The sequence below is a fragment of the Tamandua tetradactyla genome, chromosome 10 (assembly GCF_023851605.1).
Source record: "Tamandua tetradactyla isolate mTamTet1 chromosome 10, mTamTet1.pri, whole genome shotgun sequence".
Taxonomy (NCBI): Eukaryota; Metazoa; Chordata; class Mammalia; order Pilosa; family Myrmecophagidae; genus Tamandua; species Tamandua tetradactyla.
The window spans coordinates 101,558,798-101,572,982 of record NC_135336.1 but is presented as its reverse complement, the minus strand read 5'-3'; the positions used below and the strand labels follow the sequence as shown (position 1 = coordinate 101,572,982).

Sequence of the window (14,185 nt, the reverse complement as noted above, 5' to 3'; positions counted from 1 at the left end):
TTAAAGTCCAAGGATTTTTATAAATCCTTATAAAAATAGACATTAACAAATTATAAAAATCTACTTTTTGAAAGAACTTTAGAAAATGCAGGCTGCCTTCCTGAAGCAGATGTTTAATCAATTTTACACATTAAGGATTTAGTGTAAAATCCTTTTATTTAACAAAACAAACACTGGCAGGAACTAGGTCAAAATGTTAAGGAAAACTTTATGACTTCTTACAACAAAAAAACTTTAAATAGCTATCTTGATGCTCTTAACGGTATCTTTTCTGACATTGTAGTTTACAACCTGAGAAACCTGTGGGCACTCACATATCACCTCAATGTGAGGTCCTGCCTTTGGAGGGCACCTGGGCCCCAGGGAGGCAGGGTCCTGCCAACTCAACACCTGAAGGCTCATGCCCTGAGGCCCACACAGTCACTTCAACTCCAACCATATCATACTCAGTCTCTAGAGTTTACTATTTATTGATCAATTAAACAAACTCCTCAACTCTTCTTGTCAGAGAATTGGTCAGTGTATCCGATCCAGGATTTCACATGCTTCCCCAGAAACCCCTGACGCAAGTGAACTTCCAGAAGCCGGTGCTGAGGTGCCGGTCAGCAGGGGTCAGGCGTCCAGGGCATAGATTGCAAGGTCTCTGGACAGCATGACAATGGCCTCCTCTGGGCCCTGGCTTCTGCCTCCATCAGCGCCTGGTACCTCCTCTGTGGTCTCCTGGATCAACTGGGTATGGGTGAAGAGAGTGTCTGGCCGTGGGGCTCCCAGCCAGATGTCCTGGATGTACAGTGACGTCAGGAAAGCTGCAGCGGCTGTAAAGTGCCAGAAGAGGCTGTTAGGCAGAAACACCCAAACCTACAGCCCACAACTAGGCAAGCAGAGGCCAGTATGTAGATAAAAACAGCAACTTTTGAGTTAACCCTTTTTTGTCCATTTAAAAATTCCTGTCTCTTCTGATGACTATGTGTGCATTCTTAAGTTAAAAAAAAAAAGAAAAAAAAAGTCCTACGCCAAGCCACGTGACCTGACGACCCAGGCTAAAAACCAGATTTGGGGCTTAGAGAAGGGCACCATGGTATCTTTTCTTATCATTTCCTCAATGGCCCTGAGAAGAGGAGGTTTTATGGACAAAAAGACTCCATACCCTGGATGCAGCCAGAGGGGAGGAAGCCAATTCACCCCTGCTGCCTGGGGAGTTGAGGTGTCTGGGCTGCTGGCGCCTCACCTTCCCCACTCCTCTTCCACCCAAGCTCAGGAGGCACCCCCACCTCTGCCAGACTGAGGCCACACACATGTGCCACACCAGCCTCCTTGTGCTTTCCTACAGCCTTTTAAAGTACTTGGCATTCCTTCATTCATTTGTTCAAACCTTTCTAAACATCGCCAAGTGCAAACTGGATAAGTGCATGCATGTACGTGCACGCGCACGCACACACATCTGGCCATGATGTGAAATGTAATTCCTCGGTTAAGTCACTGATCAAAACAGGAAAGCTGTCTCTCTGTGGGTGGAAGAGTTCCCTGGTGGGACTTGGAGGTTCTGAGTGGGGTGCCTGCCTTCTGCCTGTAAACACGACCATCACCAAAGCCTTTACCTGAAAGTGAAGTCCAAGACTGCCCCTCCCTTTGCATTCAGGGCCAAAGGACAAGCCCTCTGCAACCCTAGTGGTGTAGTAAGTAGCTACCTAACTACTGACTCCAAAGTGTAAAGAGAAGACATTTCTCACAGGGGCACAGGAGGCTCTAAGGAACTGAAGTTGTTTCCCACCCTCAGCCCCACTCCAACCAAGAAACCAGTTTTACCTCGTGTGGCCTCATCCTCCTCCTGCAGAGCAGCATGGCAGAGGGCCTTGACGGCCAGGCGAGCTGGGCTCTCCACTGCGCCCTGGGCTTCCAGGAGCTGCAGCATGACTGTGTTGAACAGGCAGGCTGTAGACAGTGTGGGCCCCATTAGTCCCTCAGCTCCACAGAGCTGGCTGTACAGCTTGAACAGGCCACTCCTCACACCACTGTCCCTGAGCAGGTCAGCCACGACCACCGGGTGGGGCAGGATGTGGGTATGAAGCCAGCTGAGGAGTCCTGTGGCCTCTGTCTCACTAAGTGGGTGCCCAGTCACTGATGCCAGCAGCCAGCGGACCACCAGGGCAACGGCAGCCTCTACAGGACCTGGGGCATCTCTCTCAGGGAGGGCCTGGTCGGTGGGCTCCTGCCTGAGCTCAGAGTGGGGGAACACAGGCCCCCACTGGGTCAGTGTGGACCTCAGGAAACCCCTGCAGGTCTGCAGGCTGGATGCCTTCAGCTTAGGGGCAGCCATCTCCTCTGCCTCCCGGGGCCTCCCCTTTCGGCTCCAGGGGCCTCTGGCTCGGGTGGGCACCACAGGCTTGTTCTTATCTTTGATCATTTCTGTTATGCACACAAGGAGGAAAAAGGCAGCCTTCAGCAGGAGGGTGGGGGAAAGGCAGAGAGGACACAGTACTCCTCTCCACACAGGTCCAAAGATGCTAGGGCAGGTAATCGTGAGGAGGGGGAGATGGGAAAAGGAAGGGGGAGGAAAAGGAGGAGCTTGCATGACCTCATCACACTTGCCAATGTGCCATCCTCCCATGCTTGGGGCACAGCAGGTGGTCAATATCTTTATTACCATTATGATGATGAACTCACTCTATACAACAGCCTTTCCAGGAATGGGCCAGTGTCACCCCCATTTTATAGGAGGAAACGCAAGAGGAATCATGTGAAAGTGGCAGTGCCAGGTTTGCCTCTAGTCTGCTTTTAACCTACACTACACTGATGAAGTGTGCACAAGCAGCTGTTAACTTCCCTCCAATTTTGCAGGGGAGCACCTTGATACTGAGGAAGGTAAAGTGACCCATCCAAAGGCTTATAATGCTGCTAAGTGGCAGCCTGCAACTCAAATCCAGGCCTTCCAAGTCGAAATCCAGGACCTCTTCCATTGTCCACTGAGGCCTCCCTGGCAGATGACAGCCAATATCGCTGACAGGGCCATTTTTCTTTTCCTTAAATTTAAATCAAATGACCCAGGACATCTGGAAAGCTGGGCAAATTAACAAACATGTCCAATCAGCTGGCAATTGGCCTTCCTCCTCCCTCTCAAGGGAGCCTGCTGTTTAAGCATCACCGCATGCTGGCCCTGCATGCTTTGATCCTAGATGAATCAACCCCCGAAGCTGCATTTCTACTACTGAGGATCTGGCCAGCAGGGGTGGGGTGCCAGCACCCAGACTGAGGTCTCAGAAGCATGGAAGTGGCATCCCCTCACTTAGCCAGCCACAGCATCTGCCAATCCCTCCCAGGGCTATGGAGATAGATGGAATTCTCTCTTAAGCTTCATTGGCTTTGAAAAGGCTCCTCTGAACAGGAAAGAGGGTGGCTTCCCTGGAAGGAAGGAGAACATGCTCTGGGGAAGCTGCTACATGGAGTTGCAAGCTCTAGAACTCACTCATTAGCTCCTTGACTTCGTATTTCTCAACAGTTGCTTTCAAATCATCCTGGAGCTTGATGTCTCCTTCAATGAGGCTCCATTTGTACAAGAGAACAAGGACATCCTTGGTAGAAAGCACCTCCTTGTTCATAGTGAACCGGTTCATTTCCCGGAAGGCCTGTGTGATGGCAGCTCGGTACTTCAACACAGAGTGGAGAGCCCCAAAGAAGCTGGTCACCTGGGCCATGTCCAAGGTGGGCCTGTGGAGAAGCCAAAGTCAGAGACTGAAGCGAAAGTTCCCTCCTCCTCCAGAGGTCTGGGATTGGAGTGGCTGCCAATGTCACAGAACCCATGACGAAAACAGTCCACCCCTCAATCCAGATTTACAACAGCTGTCTGGCATGAAACCCTATACCCCAAACAGAGAACCAGGGTGGGAGACCCAGAGCCCAAACTTCATGCTGAGAGAGCCCCTTCAGAAAACTCTGCTAAGTGAAATAGGTAGGCTGAGAGAGCGGAGGGTTAGGGTACCAGGAGCTTAACAAAACTCAGCTCCAGGACTGCCAAGTTTTCTCCTTCTCATGATCTATCAGGCTGAAACTGAAAAAGGCTCAGGAACACCTTGGGGAACCATTGCCACCCAGGGCCAAAACCTGACCAAGTCACTGAGAAATCTAAAATTTTTTCCATATAATTAAAAAAAAGCATTGCGTCAAATAATGATCAGTTGTCAAAGAACAGCATGTCTGCCAACAACTCCAAAATAAGAAACAAGGTTATCTGGCACTGACACAACATAATTTCTAACAACGTAAACCAAACTAGGTGTTTCTAGTTTCTCTGTTGAGAAGCTTCGTTCTATGATTACAACTGTTATCAATCTTTGGGTTCCAAAATCAGAAATGAGAGCAGACTGAATAGTTTCTTGATCACTGTGCATCTGAGAAGTTTAGCTCTCCTGAGGAGACAAAGACCTTTATTACAAAGGATGAGATGAAACCAATGGAATATTTAAGAAAATTCAAGAACCAATGAGTTATCACAGGTGATGAAGGCAAACAGGCAGGTAGGGGAATGCCCTGACTTTCTCAGGGTACAGTCATGGAAACTACATTCTGCACATACAAATTAACTGAGAGTTTGAATCAAAACACAAAAGTAGATGGTTCATACCTGCTAAACCTGACATAGTATGGCATGTCAGAGATTTTTTTTAAAAGTTACATTGTCAGGGTTTTGAAAAGGAGCCTTGAAAAGTTGATGGGGGAAGGAGGAAACAGGTGGAATAGATCTCCTGAAGTCTCACATGCCTGACACCAACCCTGTAGCCCAATTCACACCCAGCCCGGTCAGACCTCCACCTAAGGAGTCATCACTAAGAAGGCTGAGAGGTGGTGGCCTGACTTTCTGGGCCATATGCAGGGGACACACATGGGGGGGGACAATGCATTGACAGCCGGGGACACACAATGGAGTGGGGGGGAATACAGTGACAGCCTGGGACACACAACTGGGAGGGCAGTGCAGTAACGGACTGGGACATACAATAGGGGAAGGGTGCAGTGGAGGGGTGAGCGGCTCACCTCAGATGCCTCATGAGCACAAGGAGCACATACAGGAACTCGTTGACAATGTGCAGAGCCAGCAGCTTTGGGGGATCCTGACTCCCAGGCTTGCACTGAAACTGGCTTCCCACCTCCACTCCTTTGTCCCCCAGGTTGGTCACCCACAGTGTGTGCACCAAGGAGATGATATTGGAGAGCATTGGTGTCTCCAGAAACCTAAAACCAAAAGCACACAATCTTGGCTCTCTGGTCAAACATCACCCTTCAAGGAGACCCACCGTGGCAGAAGTGGGCAGTGGCAGGTGAAGTTTTACTCCTCCCCTGCCAATAATTCTGTCTGTTCATTCCCCTCTACAGCCTTCAATGTATATGCAGCCTACCCTTTCTAATCAGACGACTTGACGTTCTCCTGAAGGAAAATCCTGGAGCCTCCACAGGAGAACAGGGAGAGCTGTCCCATTCATTGAGACATGAATTTAAAAGCATAAGATTTATTTCTAAAGCATTTTCTAAATCCATAAGGTTATTAGTCAGGAACAAAGAATTAGCCAATTATGCCTCTCATCAATCTGAAATACTTCTGAAGTTGATGTCCAAAGACATTCTAGATTTAGGATATTCTTTTCTTTTAGAGAAATTTCAGAAAATACTTAAAAACAATGACACAATGGCTTGGATACCGCAGGCTTGTCTGGTAGTTCCTTAAAGGACTGACCCTCTTCTTAACAGTCTTCATGCTTCTGGACAGCCACAAACCCAGAAGGACAAGCTTCCCAGAAATGGAAATGATCCCTAACTCCATGCCTCAACACAGCTCCAGTGCTCTTCTTCCTCAAGCTACGAAGCTGAGCCCACCTTGAAGTACCGTAACCCTCCCCGAAGTCACACAAGGTTCCTGATACTGGAGCCTATTGGTTTTTCCTTAGGGGCTGTACTCTCTGAAGCCTTAGATAGGTAACTGGACCTGTTTCTGACCACCCAGGGAGGAACCTGATGGCTGCGGAGCAGAGACAGAAGGACCTGCCATGGGAGCTGCAGCCAAATATCAAGAGCAATACGTCAAGGTTGTTCCATAGCAGACAAGACACTCTAGGGAAGAATTTAAAAGGAGAAGACACTTGGGTGCTGCCAAGCACAGGAGGGCATCTGAGGACACTGTGCTGTTGAGAGCAGAGACTTCACCAGAATTCCCCATCCACACCTATCGCCTCTGCTGCACCCATGTCCATCTGCCCCAGATGGCCCATGAAGAAGAGACTCACTTGCTCTCGAGGATGTGCACGATCCATGTCAGGAGGCTGTAGTCCCGCAGGAGTTCATAGGCAGATTTGGTGACCTGGGCAGCATTCTGTAGTATTTCCAGAATCCAATTCTGAAAATGCCAAATAAAAAGTTACTTTCTAAGGGAAACCTGACTTATTTGATCAAAGGAACAATTTGTATAACATGACAGTATGCTACTCTGGTAGTGTTACTGTCAGTGGAGTTTGGCTGAGTCTAAGAAAAAGGTGGCCGTGAGGGAACACACCTTTCCCTAGAAGTGACAGCCAGAGGACGTGAGCACCCATGGCCCATCACGGGCCCATGGCCATCACAGGCACTTCTGTAACCATGATGAGGAACCGACCCACAAGAAAAGACACATCCCAGAAACCACAGGGCCGGGCTGCCAATGCCCTGGGGTTATCACATGGAGCAGCCTGGGCTGGCGAGAATGCAGATCCATTTCGGGCCTAGTTGAGAACTACTGGGAGCCCACTTAGCTTTGTCAGTTTTACCATCTCGAAAGGAGGTGAACTGGGTGCTTTAGAGTTCTCAAATTTCATTAAAAAAATATTAAAAACACTGTAACCCAGCTTATTCAAATCTGTTTCTTAAGTACAACATACTCCTATTTATCCAAATTTTACATGTCAGAAACAAAAGCCAACCACCCTAGAAATTAATCAAAACACCAAAGGTTTTTCCTATTTACTTCTTCCAAGCGCCTATGACATTTAGAAAACACACACACATCAGCTCTCTGTTCTAGGAGATATAGTTAAAATGCACAAGTTCTCTTAATTGCTAGTAACTCAAGGCAAGTCAGTTAAACTCTCTTTGTTTTCCAGCCTGATTGGATGACAGGCAGTTTCTGTGCACGAAATGAAATCCAGGAGGCTCTGGGGGAACTCAGCTGCAGCAGTGCAGACACTTAAGGTTATAAAGCATTTGCAGACTTCTTAGCTGCAAAGACTCATGCTCACTTACTAGCTCCTTCTTCTCAATGGTGAAGGAGGCCTTAACATCAGCAGAAGGCACAATAACAGGGCCACAGGGGAAAGCTTTTCATCAGAGAAAAAACAATACTGAGCGTCAACCGCACTCCAGCCTTGGGTGAATGAGCTAGTCCTGCATGCAGGCCACAGGAAAAGGCATAAGAAACCTCATTTTCCCAATTGAAAGCCAGGTTCAATGTCAAGTGAGCATGGCAGTCATGCCCAAGCTGGGGTTAGAATTCACACATGCTTCATTTCCAAATAAAACCTTGAGAAAGAAAATTGATCTTTCAGTCTCAAACAGACCACGGGGACCTGCTTACCTGAGCCATTTCATCACATAGTGGGCTATTGAAGAAGGACAGAATGACATGGAAAATCCCCTGCCGGACATACAGCTCATAGCAGTGCTTGTCCCGGATGCCCTGCCGCAGGATTCCAAACACCCATTCCCGCTCGGTTTTTTGCTAAAACCCAAAATACAAATTATTGTTAAAATAGGTTAAAACCACTTGTACTTAATGACTTTTTGGCCACCACTATCTTTGAGCAGTGGAAAAGACTGCCCCCATCCCCATTTCTGATTATATTAACAACCCGCAGTCTCATTTTTTTATTCAATTTCTTCAGGTTAAAGGACCCAAATCAGGTTTAAACAGTGTTAAGTCAGTTAAGTGTTCTCTAAAACTACATTTAATATTTAACCCAGTGAGTCAACTACAAAATGGTAACAAAAAATGCCATAAAATGTAGAATTCTGAGTTGTTGTTTTTTGTTTTGGAATCTAAAAATTAATGCCTGGAATGAAGAGTATTTTCACTCTGGAGCCTGCATGAGTTCTTATTTTCGTGACCTCATTGTTAACACTGCTGATGCAATTGACTGATCTGTGCAGCAATATTAACAGAGAACATCTCACAATGACAGCAGCAGCTGAGTAATCCAATTCAAAACCCTGAAGCCATCAGAAGCATTACCTCAAAATCAGAGCTGTAGAAGAACTGGTAGAAGCCTGGAACTTTGTTCATATTCAGAGACTGATGTGACAGCAGGAACTTGTTGATCTTCAAGTACATGTGCTCCTCTGGGGACACAGGCAGGCAGTTATATACAATGGGCACCCACAGGGATCTGGCAGGGGGCACTGGGTGACCAGACATAAGTCCTGGGCCCTGGGAACTTTTGTATCCTCATCCAGATAACTAGTTCTCATGAGGAAAGCACAGTAAAGGGCCTTAAGTCTACACTGCAAGGAGGCTTTCTGATGGTTCTGGAAGCACTTCTGGATGTCGAATCTCTCAGAGATACCAGCCTGTCCCCCAATTATCCTCCAGCTGTGAAGGTCAGTGGGGGCCTGGTAACGTTCCCCCAGCATAGGGCTAATAGCCTCACCCAGCAGCCCGACCCACCTCCAGCCTCTCTGACAGGCACTGCCACATAAAGGGTCACATGGACTGGGCCACTCTGCTGTGTGATGCCCCAAGGCTGGTGTGGACAAACTCCTCCTCCTGCCACTTCTCACCTTTAATCTCTGACTCCCGTCTGTCCAGACCAACTGTGGCCTTGAAGTCCCCTCCACTACCACAGCTGCCCCCCATTCCCACAGCAGACCCAGGAATGATGAGGGGCAGAGCTGCACCCAGACGGCACATACTGGACGGGAGGCAAAGGCCAAAACCAGCGTGGCTTCAGCTCCCATATTTTCTCAGAACAGGCTCTTTTCTTTAGAGCTGCAAATGGATAGATTATTTTCTTTCCTCCCAGATTTTCCAAGAAGAAGACAAACTTATGCAATGAAAATGATGACATATGAACAGGTAAAAATCAGAAGGTCTGACCTGCAATAGCAACTTGACTATAATCTAATTGTGGGACACTGAACAAGCTAGTTAACTTTGGGGGCCTCAGTTGGGGTCAGGGAGAGAATTATTTTCCTATCTGAAAAGTGGCTGTGCTGCACTAAGAGAACCCCACAGCCCCCAATGGGAATGACATTCGTGATTTTCCCTCAACAACCCAAATAAAGTTCTCATGATGGACTAACTTCTCTCATGCACCCTGCCTCCACGGTGCCAGCCTGCTCAGGGTCTCCAGGCTAATGGCTTTTTAGCTGAGCCCCAGGGAGGCTGTGCTAACTCTCAGCCTTTTTCTAAGCCAGAGCAGTGACTAGAAAGAGCAGTGCTGGCAGCCAACATGGATAGGTGTGCTAGAAGGTGCTCTAATGTCTGTGAACCCATGCAGCCCTCACAGCAGTCCAGAGGTAGTGCTGTTTCCATGCCATTTTACAGTGAAGGAACTCAGATACTGTGAATTGAAGTAAATGCTCCAGGTCACACCACTGATGAGTGAGAGAGCCCGAAACTGAGCCCAGCAAGTCTGACTCAACCCCACATTTAACCTGGGGTTACAGTCCCTTGATGTATGTAGACACATCCATGAATGGTGGTGTTCAGTTGGGCTTTTATTTCAATTTTCATTGCTTTTTGATTTTATATAAAAACAAGAAAATCATTTCTTGATTTTATATAAATACAAGTAAATACAAATATATATTCTTTCCCTCCATCCACACACACTATTCTGCACCTTGCTTTTTCATTTACTCTTTTCTAGCACCCTATAAGAACTTCCTCAGAGCCATAATTTATCTGTCCACTGGACATTTGGTGGCTCACAATCTTTGACTTCTGCAAGCTTTGAATGTCCTTATACAAACATCCTTTCTCAAGTGTGTATGATTATACCCAGATGATAAACTCCTAGAGGTTGACTTGCCTAGGCTCAATCTTTCTATGTCACCTCAACCTAATTATACATCAGTGTACCTGGCTTCAAAATTTGCACAGCCGCTTTGGCAATGAAGAGAGTCAAGGAAAAAGTGAGTCTCATGTTCTGAGTTCGGATCCCATTCCGGACCATATCCAAAAGGTAAAGCAGCTGAAAAACAGGGAAAGGCATAGGCTCATTTTCACATTTGTTATCAGTCCTGCCTTGTGCAGAAACACCAAGTGCCTACCTTCCAGGAACCCCCAGAGAAGCTGCTCATGTTAGTGGCACCCCTGCTCTAACCACCTGGGGTGGACTTCTGAGGTTCAGTCTGTCATAGACGACAGCCACCTTAACCATCATGTTCCAACCAAAGAATATTCGACAAAAATTAAACCATTTTGCCCACTCACAATGCAAGAGAAGCTTCGAAGAGGAAATTTTTTCAACTTTCCTGGGGTACCTTTTGCATTATTCTTACAAGGGAACAGATCTTTGTGCTTTATCAGAGGTTTCCAGGCAACACACACCTCTAAGCTCTTCAGTAAAACCTCCATCAGACCTCACGGAGCGCCAGTTCTCTGGGGCCCAGGAGGTCCACCCTCAGCCTCGCACAGTGCCCCCTCTTTTCACTTACCTGGCACTGCTCTCGGAACCGCGCCCCCTCAAGCTGTGAGTAGTAGGCCGCCAGCACGTAGTAAGCTGCGGCTCGCATCTTGGGGTCATAGCTGCTGAGGGCCGTGATGGTCAGGCCCAGAGCATTCGAGTCCAAGAATTTTCTACAGTCCATCACAAATTCTACAGGAAATAGAATATAGCATGCTGATTCAATAAACACACACAGTTCCATGCTGCTTCTGCAACACGAATAAATAAATCTACCTTTGCATTTCACTCATATCAGTGACGTGCGCTAGGCAAAATGAATGTGTCTTTTTCCAGAACCTCCAACTCCTGCTGAGGTTGGATAAAAGACTGTCTTCTCTTCTGTGGCAAAAATGATCACAACTTCAGTTTCTAAGATGCTCATAAATCACGACAAGGATTACCTCACAAACACCCAACAAGTGAGGGAAGGACTCAGACTTACTGCTGGGATCCCAGCATGCTGGAGACCCGGGCAACACAAGAGAGGAACAGAGAACCGTAAGTAGAGAAAATTAGCTTATGGTTTCTCCTGTGTTTGGTCTACTGCCTGCAAATATGTGGAAATATGTGCAACAGTAAAAGGAAAATACAGGAGGCAGCAGAAGCTGGGAAATCCAGCTGAATGCAAACCAGTCCGATGTGGCCCATCAATTTTACAAAGGATTCACTTTGAAACCCGAGTTTCCTTCAAACCCACAACAAAAATCACAAGTAAGAGCCCCCCACCCTCACCCCCTAACACATGATGGAAAAAAAAAAAGTCAGTGTACCCGAGATTGCCAGTCAGCCAGAAAATCCCAACCCCTGGAAAAAGCAAACCTCTTAGCCTCAGAAACTGTGAGCAATGAATTCCTGTTGTTAAACCAATCCACTGCTGCTATTTGTTTTAGCAGTGCGGAAACTGAAATATCTACCTAACACGCAGCCTGAAAGAAACCACTTTAAATATCAAGGCATAGAATAGAGTAAAAATAAAAGGATGAAAAAAGAATAACCAAGAGATAGCTCCCATAGCTTATAGACTAAATTTTCTAAGGAGGGGGAAAAAACAAAAACAGACCCTAGGGTAAAATTGTTTTGGAAAAGTTGAATATATTTAACATACTCTCTCTAAAAATAACCAATATTCAGATGGTTGGGATATTCTCAGTTATCACTGACACTTTCTAAGACCAATGGATTTTCCAGGTGTCCCTGAGGAAAATTCAATTTCGTGTTTTGTGGTCATCTCTGCCACTCTATGGGAAGTGCTGGCTTTGTGTAACACTACAGGAAAGACCTGCCCTTGGGATGCTGAATATGTAAATGGCTATTTAAAAACAGTTATAAATGCCAGAATGCTCAGAAGCATTAGATCAAATGACTTAACCAAGACAACCTTTAAGGATTAAAATAAAAACTGCCCCAGGTTTTAGTGGCCTTTCATGGCATCATTATGGTGCCGTGAGAGCATCCAGAACCTTCTTCAGGTTGCCTCTTATACTCACTCCAGAAGGTTGCCTTCAGGTATGACTGGTCCATTGAGGGCACCTGTGCCCTCGCTGTCACATGCCTGGCTCAGAGAGCTGCAAACAAACAGGCCCCCCTGTTCTGGCTGCTTTGTGGCTTTGTGGCAGTGAATTATGAGCTGAAGATATCAGCCTGGTTCCGCTGAGACAAGAATTCACTATGGAAAAAGCATTTGTCACCACTACCACCCACAGCCTTGGCTAGCCCTGACTTTTGGCCACGGACTCAAAGAAGGGAAGGAGTACGGTTAAGGAAATAGGTTCCCATTTTTTTGGCAAAGGGCTGAAATGGAGCAGTAAGACTGTCATTTCTCTGAAGATGGGCAGCTTCCTGCAGCTAAAACAAATACCATACATGGGTTGGCTTAAGAACAGAAATTTATTGGCTCATGGTATCAGAGGGAAGAAGGTTTGCTTCCTCCCAGGTTGGTAATTTCTGGCTGGCTGGCAATCCTTGGGGTTCCTTGGCTTTTTCATCAAATGGCAGTGCACGTGACGGCATTCTCTCTTCACTGCTGGGTTCTGCTAGCTTCCAGCTTCTGGCTGAAACCCATGGCTTCTCTCTGTGTCTAACTTTGACTCTGTTTATAAAGGACTCCAATATTCTCAATTAAACTGCAGCTTGATTTCAGTTGGGCCACACCTCAAGGAAAGTGACATCTTGAAAAGGCGTATTTGCAATGGGTACACACCCACTAAAATGCGGACCAAGACCAAAAATATGGCCAAACTGGGAAACACAATTCAACCCAACACATTAGCATTGTATCTTAAAACTACTGAAAATCCTTTTCAGAGGTAAGGCAGACATACTCTGTAAATTTTTCTACCTACACAATACAATAAAACTTAAAATAGGTTGCATTTGCAAAATCAAAGGTAAGGAAAACAGTGACTGGTACATTTTCCTAACTTGAAAGATCTTTTATTTATTCATCCTCTCTCTTCACGAATGGCCTCCCAAACATTCACCCATCAAAAAGAAAAAGTACAGTTTTCAGGATTTTGTGAAAAAATGCTTTGTCCTGATTTTAATACTTCCCTACTGAATATTTTCCAAATATTTGCCTCTGTCTCCTAAAAGCTCAACTGAGACAGACAGACTGAATGATTTCTTATGATTCACTGAAACTCATATTTCTAGATTATGGAAAATATATGTTCATGCTTGATGAGAAACAGACTAGCCATCATTGTTAAAAGACAGGAGGAACGTCAGAAGAGCTTCCCAGGACATCTGTGATAAGATTTGCCTCAGTTAACCTGCTTTGAATCTGGTCACCAGGGTAATTAAGATATCAGCTTGCCATTATAGCAATCCAACATTCGCACGCAACGCCCCTGCTCTCTTGCAAAAAAAATCTAGCCTCAGCCACAGACTACTCAGTTTGTTCGTTGAGAGGGGAACTAAAGCCAACACAAAGGGCCATTGATGAGAAACCCTCTACAAAAACCCTGCCCTTTTTGATCTTTTTAATTTTTAAAGAATATCAAAGGGCAATGGTGGAGGATCAACAAACTCATTCACAAGTAGGAAAACTTGTGTATAAAAAAGATGTCTCAAGTTTGGAAAGAGGACAAACAGGACAAATCGTGGGACATGGTCTCCCCAGTGCATCTAAATCTACGCAGATGCTAAATCTAGTAGAGCAGAGAGGAGGCGCCCCTTTAGGCATCAGGCTGTGTTCATGAGCACAAAAGCAAAGCACCCCTATACGCTCCCCACCACCACACTCATGTCCCTGTGACTCCTTTCTTGCATGCCAGATGGGAGCCATCACAGGCCTTTAAAAGCAAGCAGGAGGGCAGTGCGATGGTGGCTCAGCAGGCAGAATTCTCACCTGCTATGCCACAACCTGGGTACAATTCCAGTGCCTGCCCGTGCAAAAAAACACATAGATAAAAGCAAGCTGGATCTAGGAGAAAATGCAACGAACCAAACCTGTTCCCCTGAGAATGAGGAAATGAGGGCCAGAGATTAGGTGGGAAGGAGAG

The 14,185-nt window shown here is 46.4% G+C and overlaps 1 protein-coding gene across 1 annotated transcript in view; it reads right to left on the bottom strand.

Moving 5' to 3' along the window:
- Positions 1–246: 246 nt before the first annotated feature.
- LOC143647752 (nucleolar pre-ribosomal-associated protein 1-like) overlaps positions 247–14,185 on the bottom strand; it is a 74,015-nt gene continuing 60,076 nt past the window's right edge. Inside the window, exons 24-32 of the mRNA XM_077117510.1 lie at positions 10,672–10,832; positions 10,094–10,205; positions 8,246–8,352; positions 7,592–7,735; positions 6,273–6,382; positions 5,029–5,226; positions 3,464–3,705; positions 1,807–2,406; positions 247–815 (exon numbers count right to left, since the gene is read on the bottom strand). Of these exons, the coding sequence (XP_076973625.1) occupies positions 613–815; positions 1,807–2,406; positions 3,464–3,705; positions 5,029–5,226; positions 6,273–6,382; positions 7,592–7,735; positions 8,246–8,352; positions 10,094–10,205; positions 10,672–10,832 (1,877 nt within the window). The 3' untranslated portion in view covers positions 247–612. The remainder of the gene's footprint in view (positions 816–1,806; positions 2,407–3,463; positions 3,706–5,028; positions 5,227–6,272; positions 6,383–7,591; positions 7,736–8,245; positions 8,353–10,093; positions 10,206–10,671; positions 10,833–14,185) is intronic.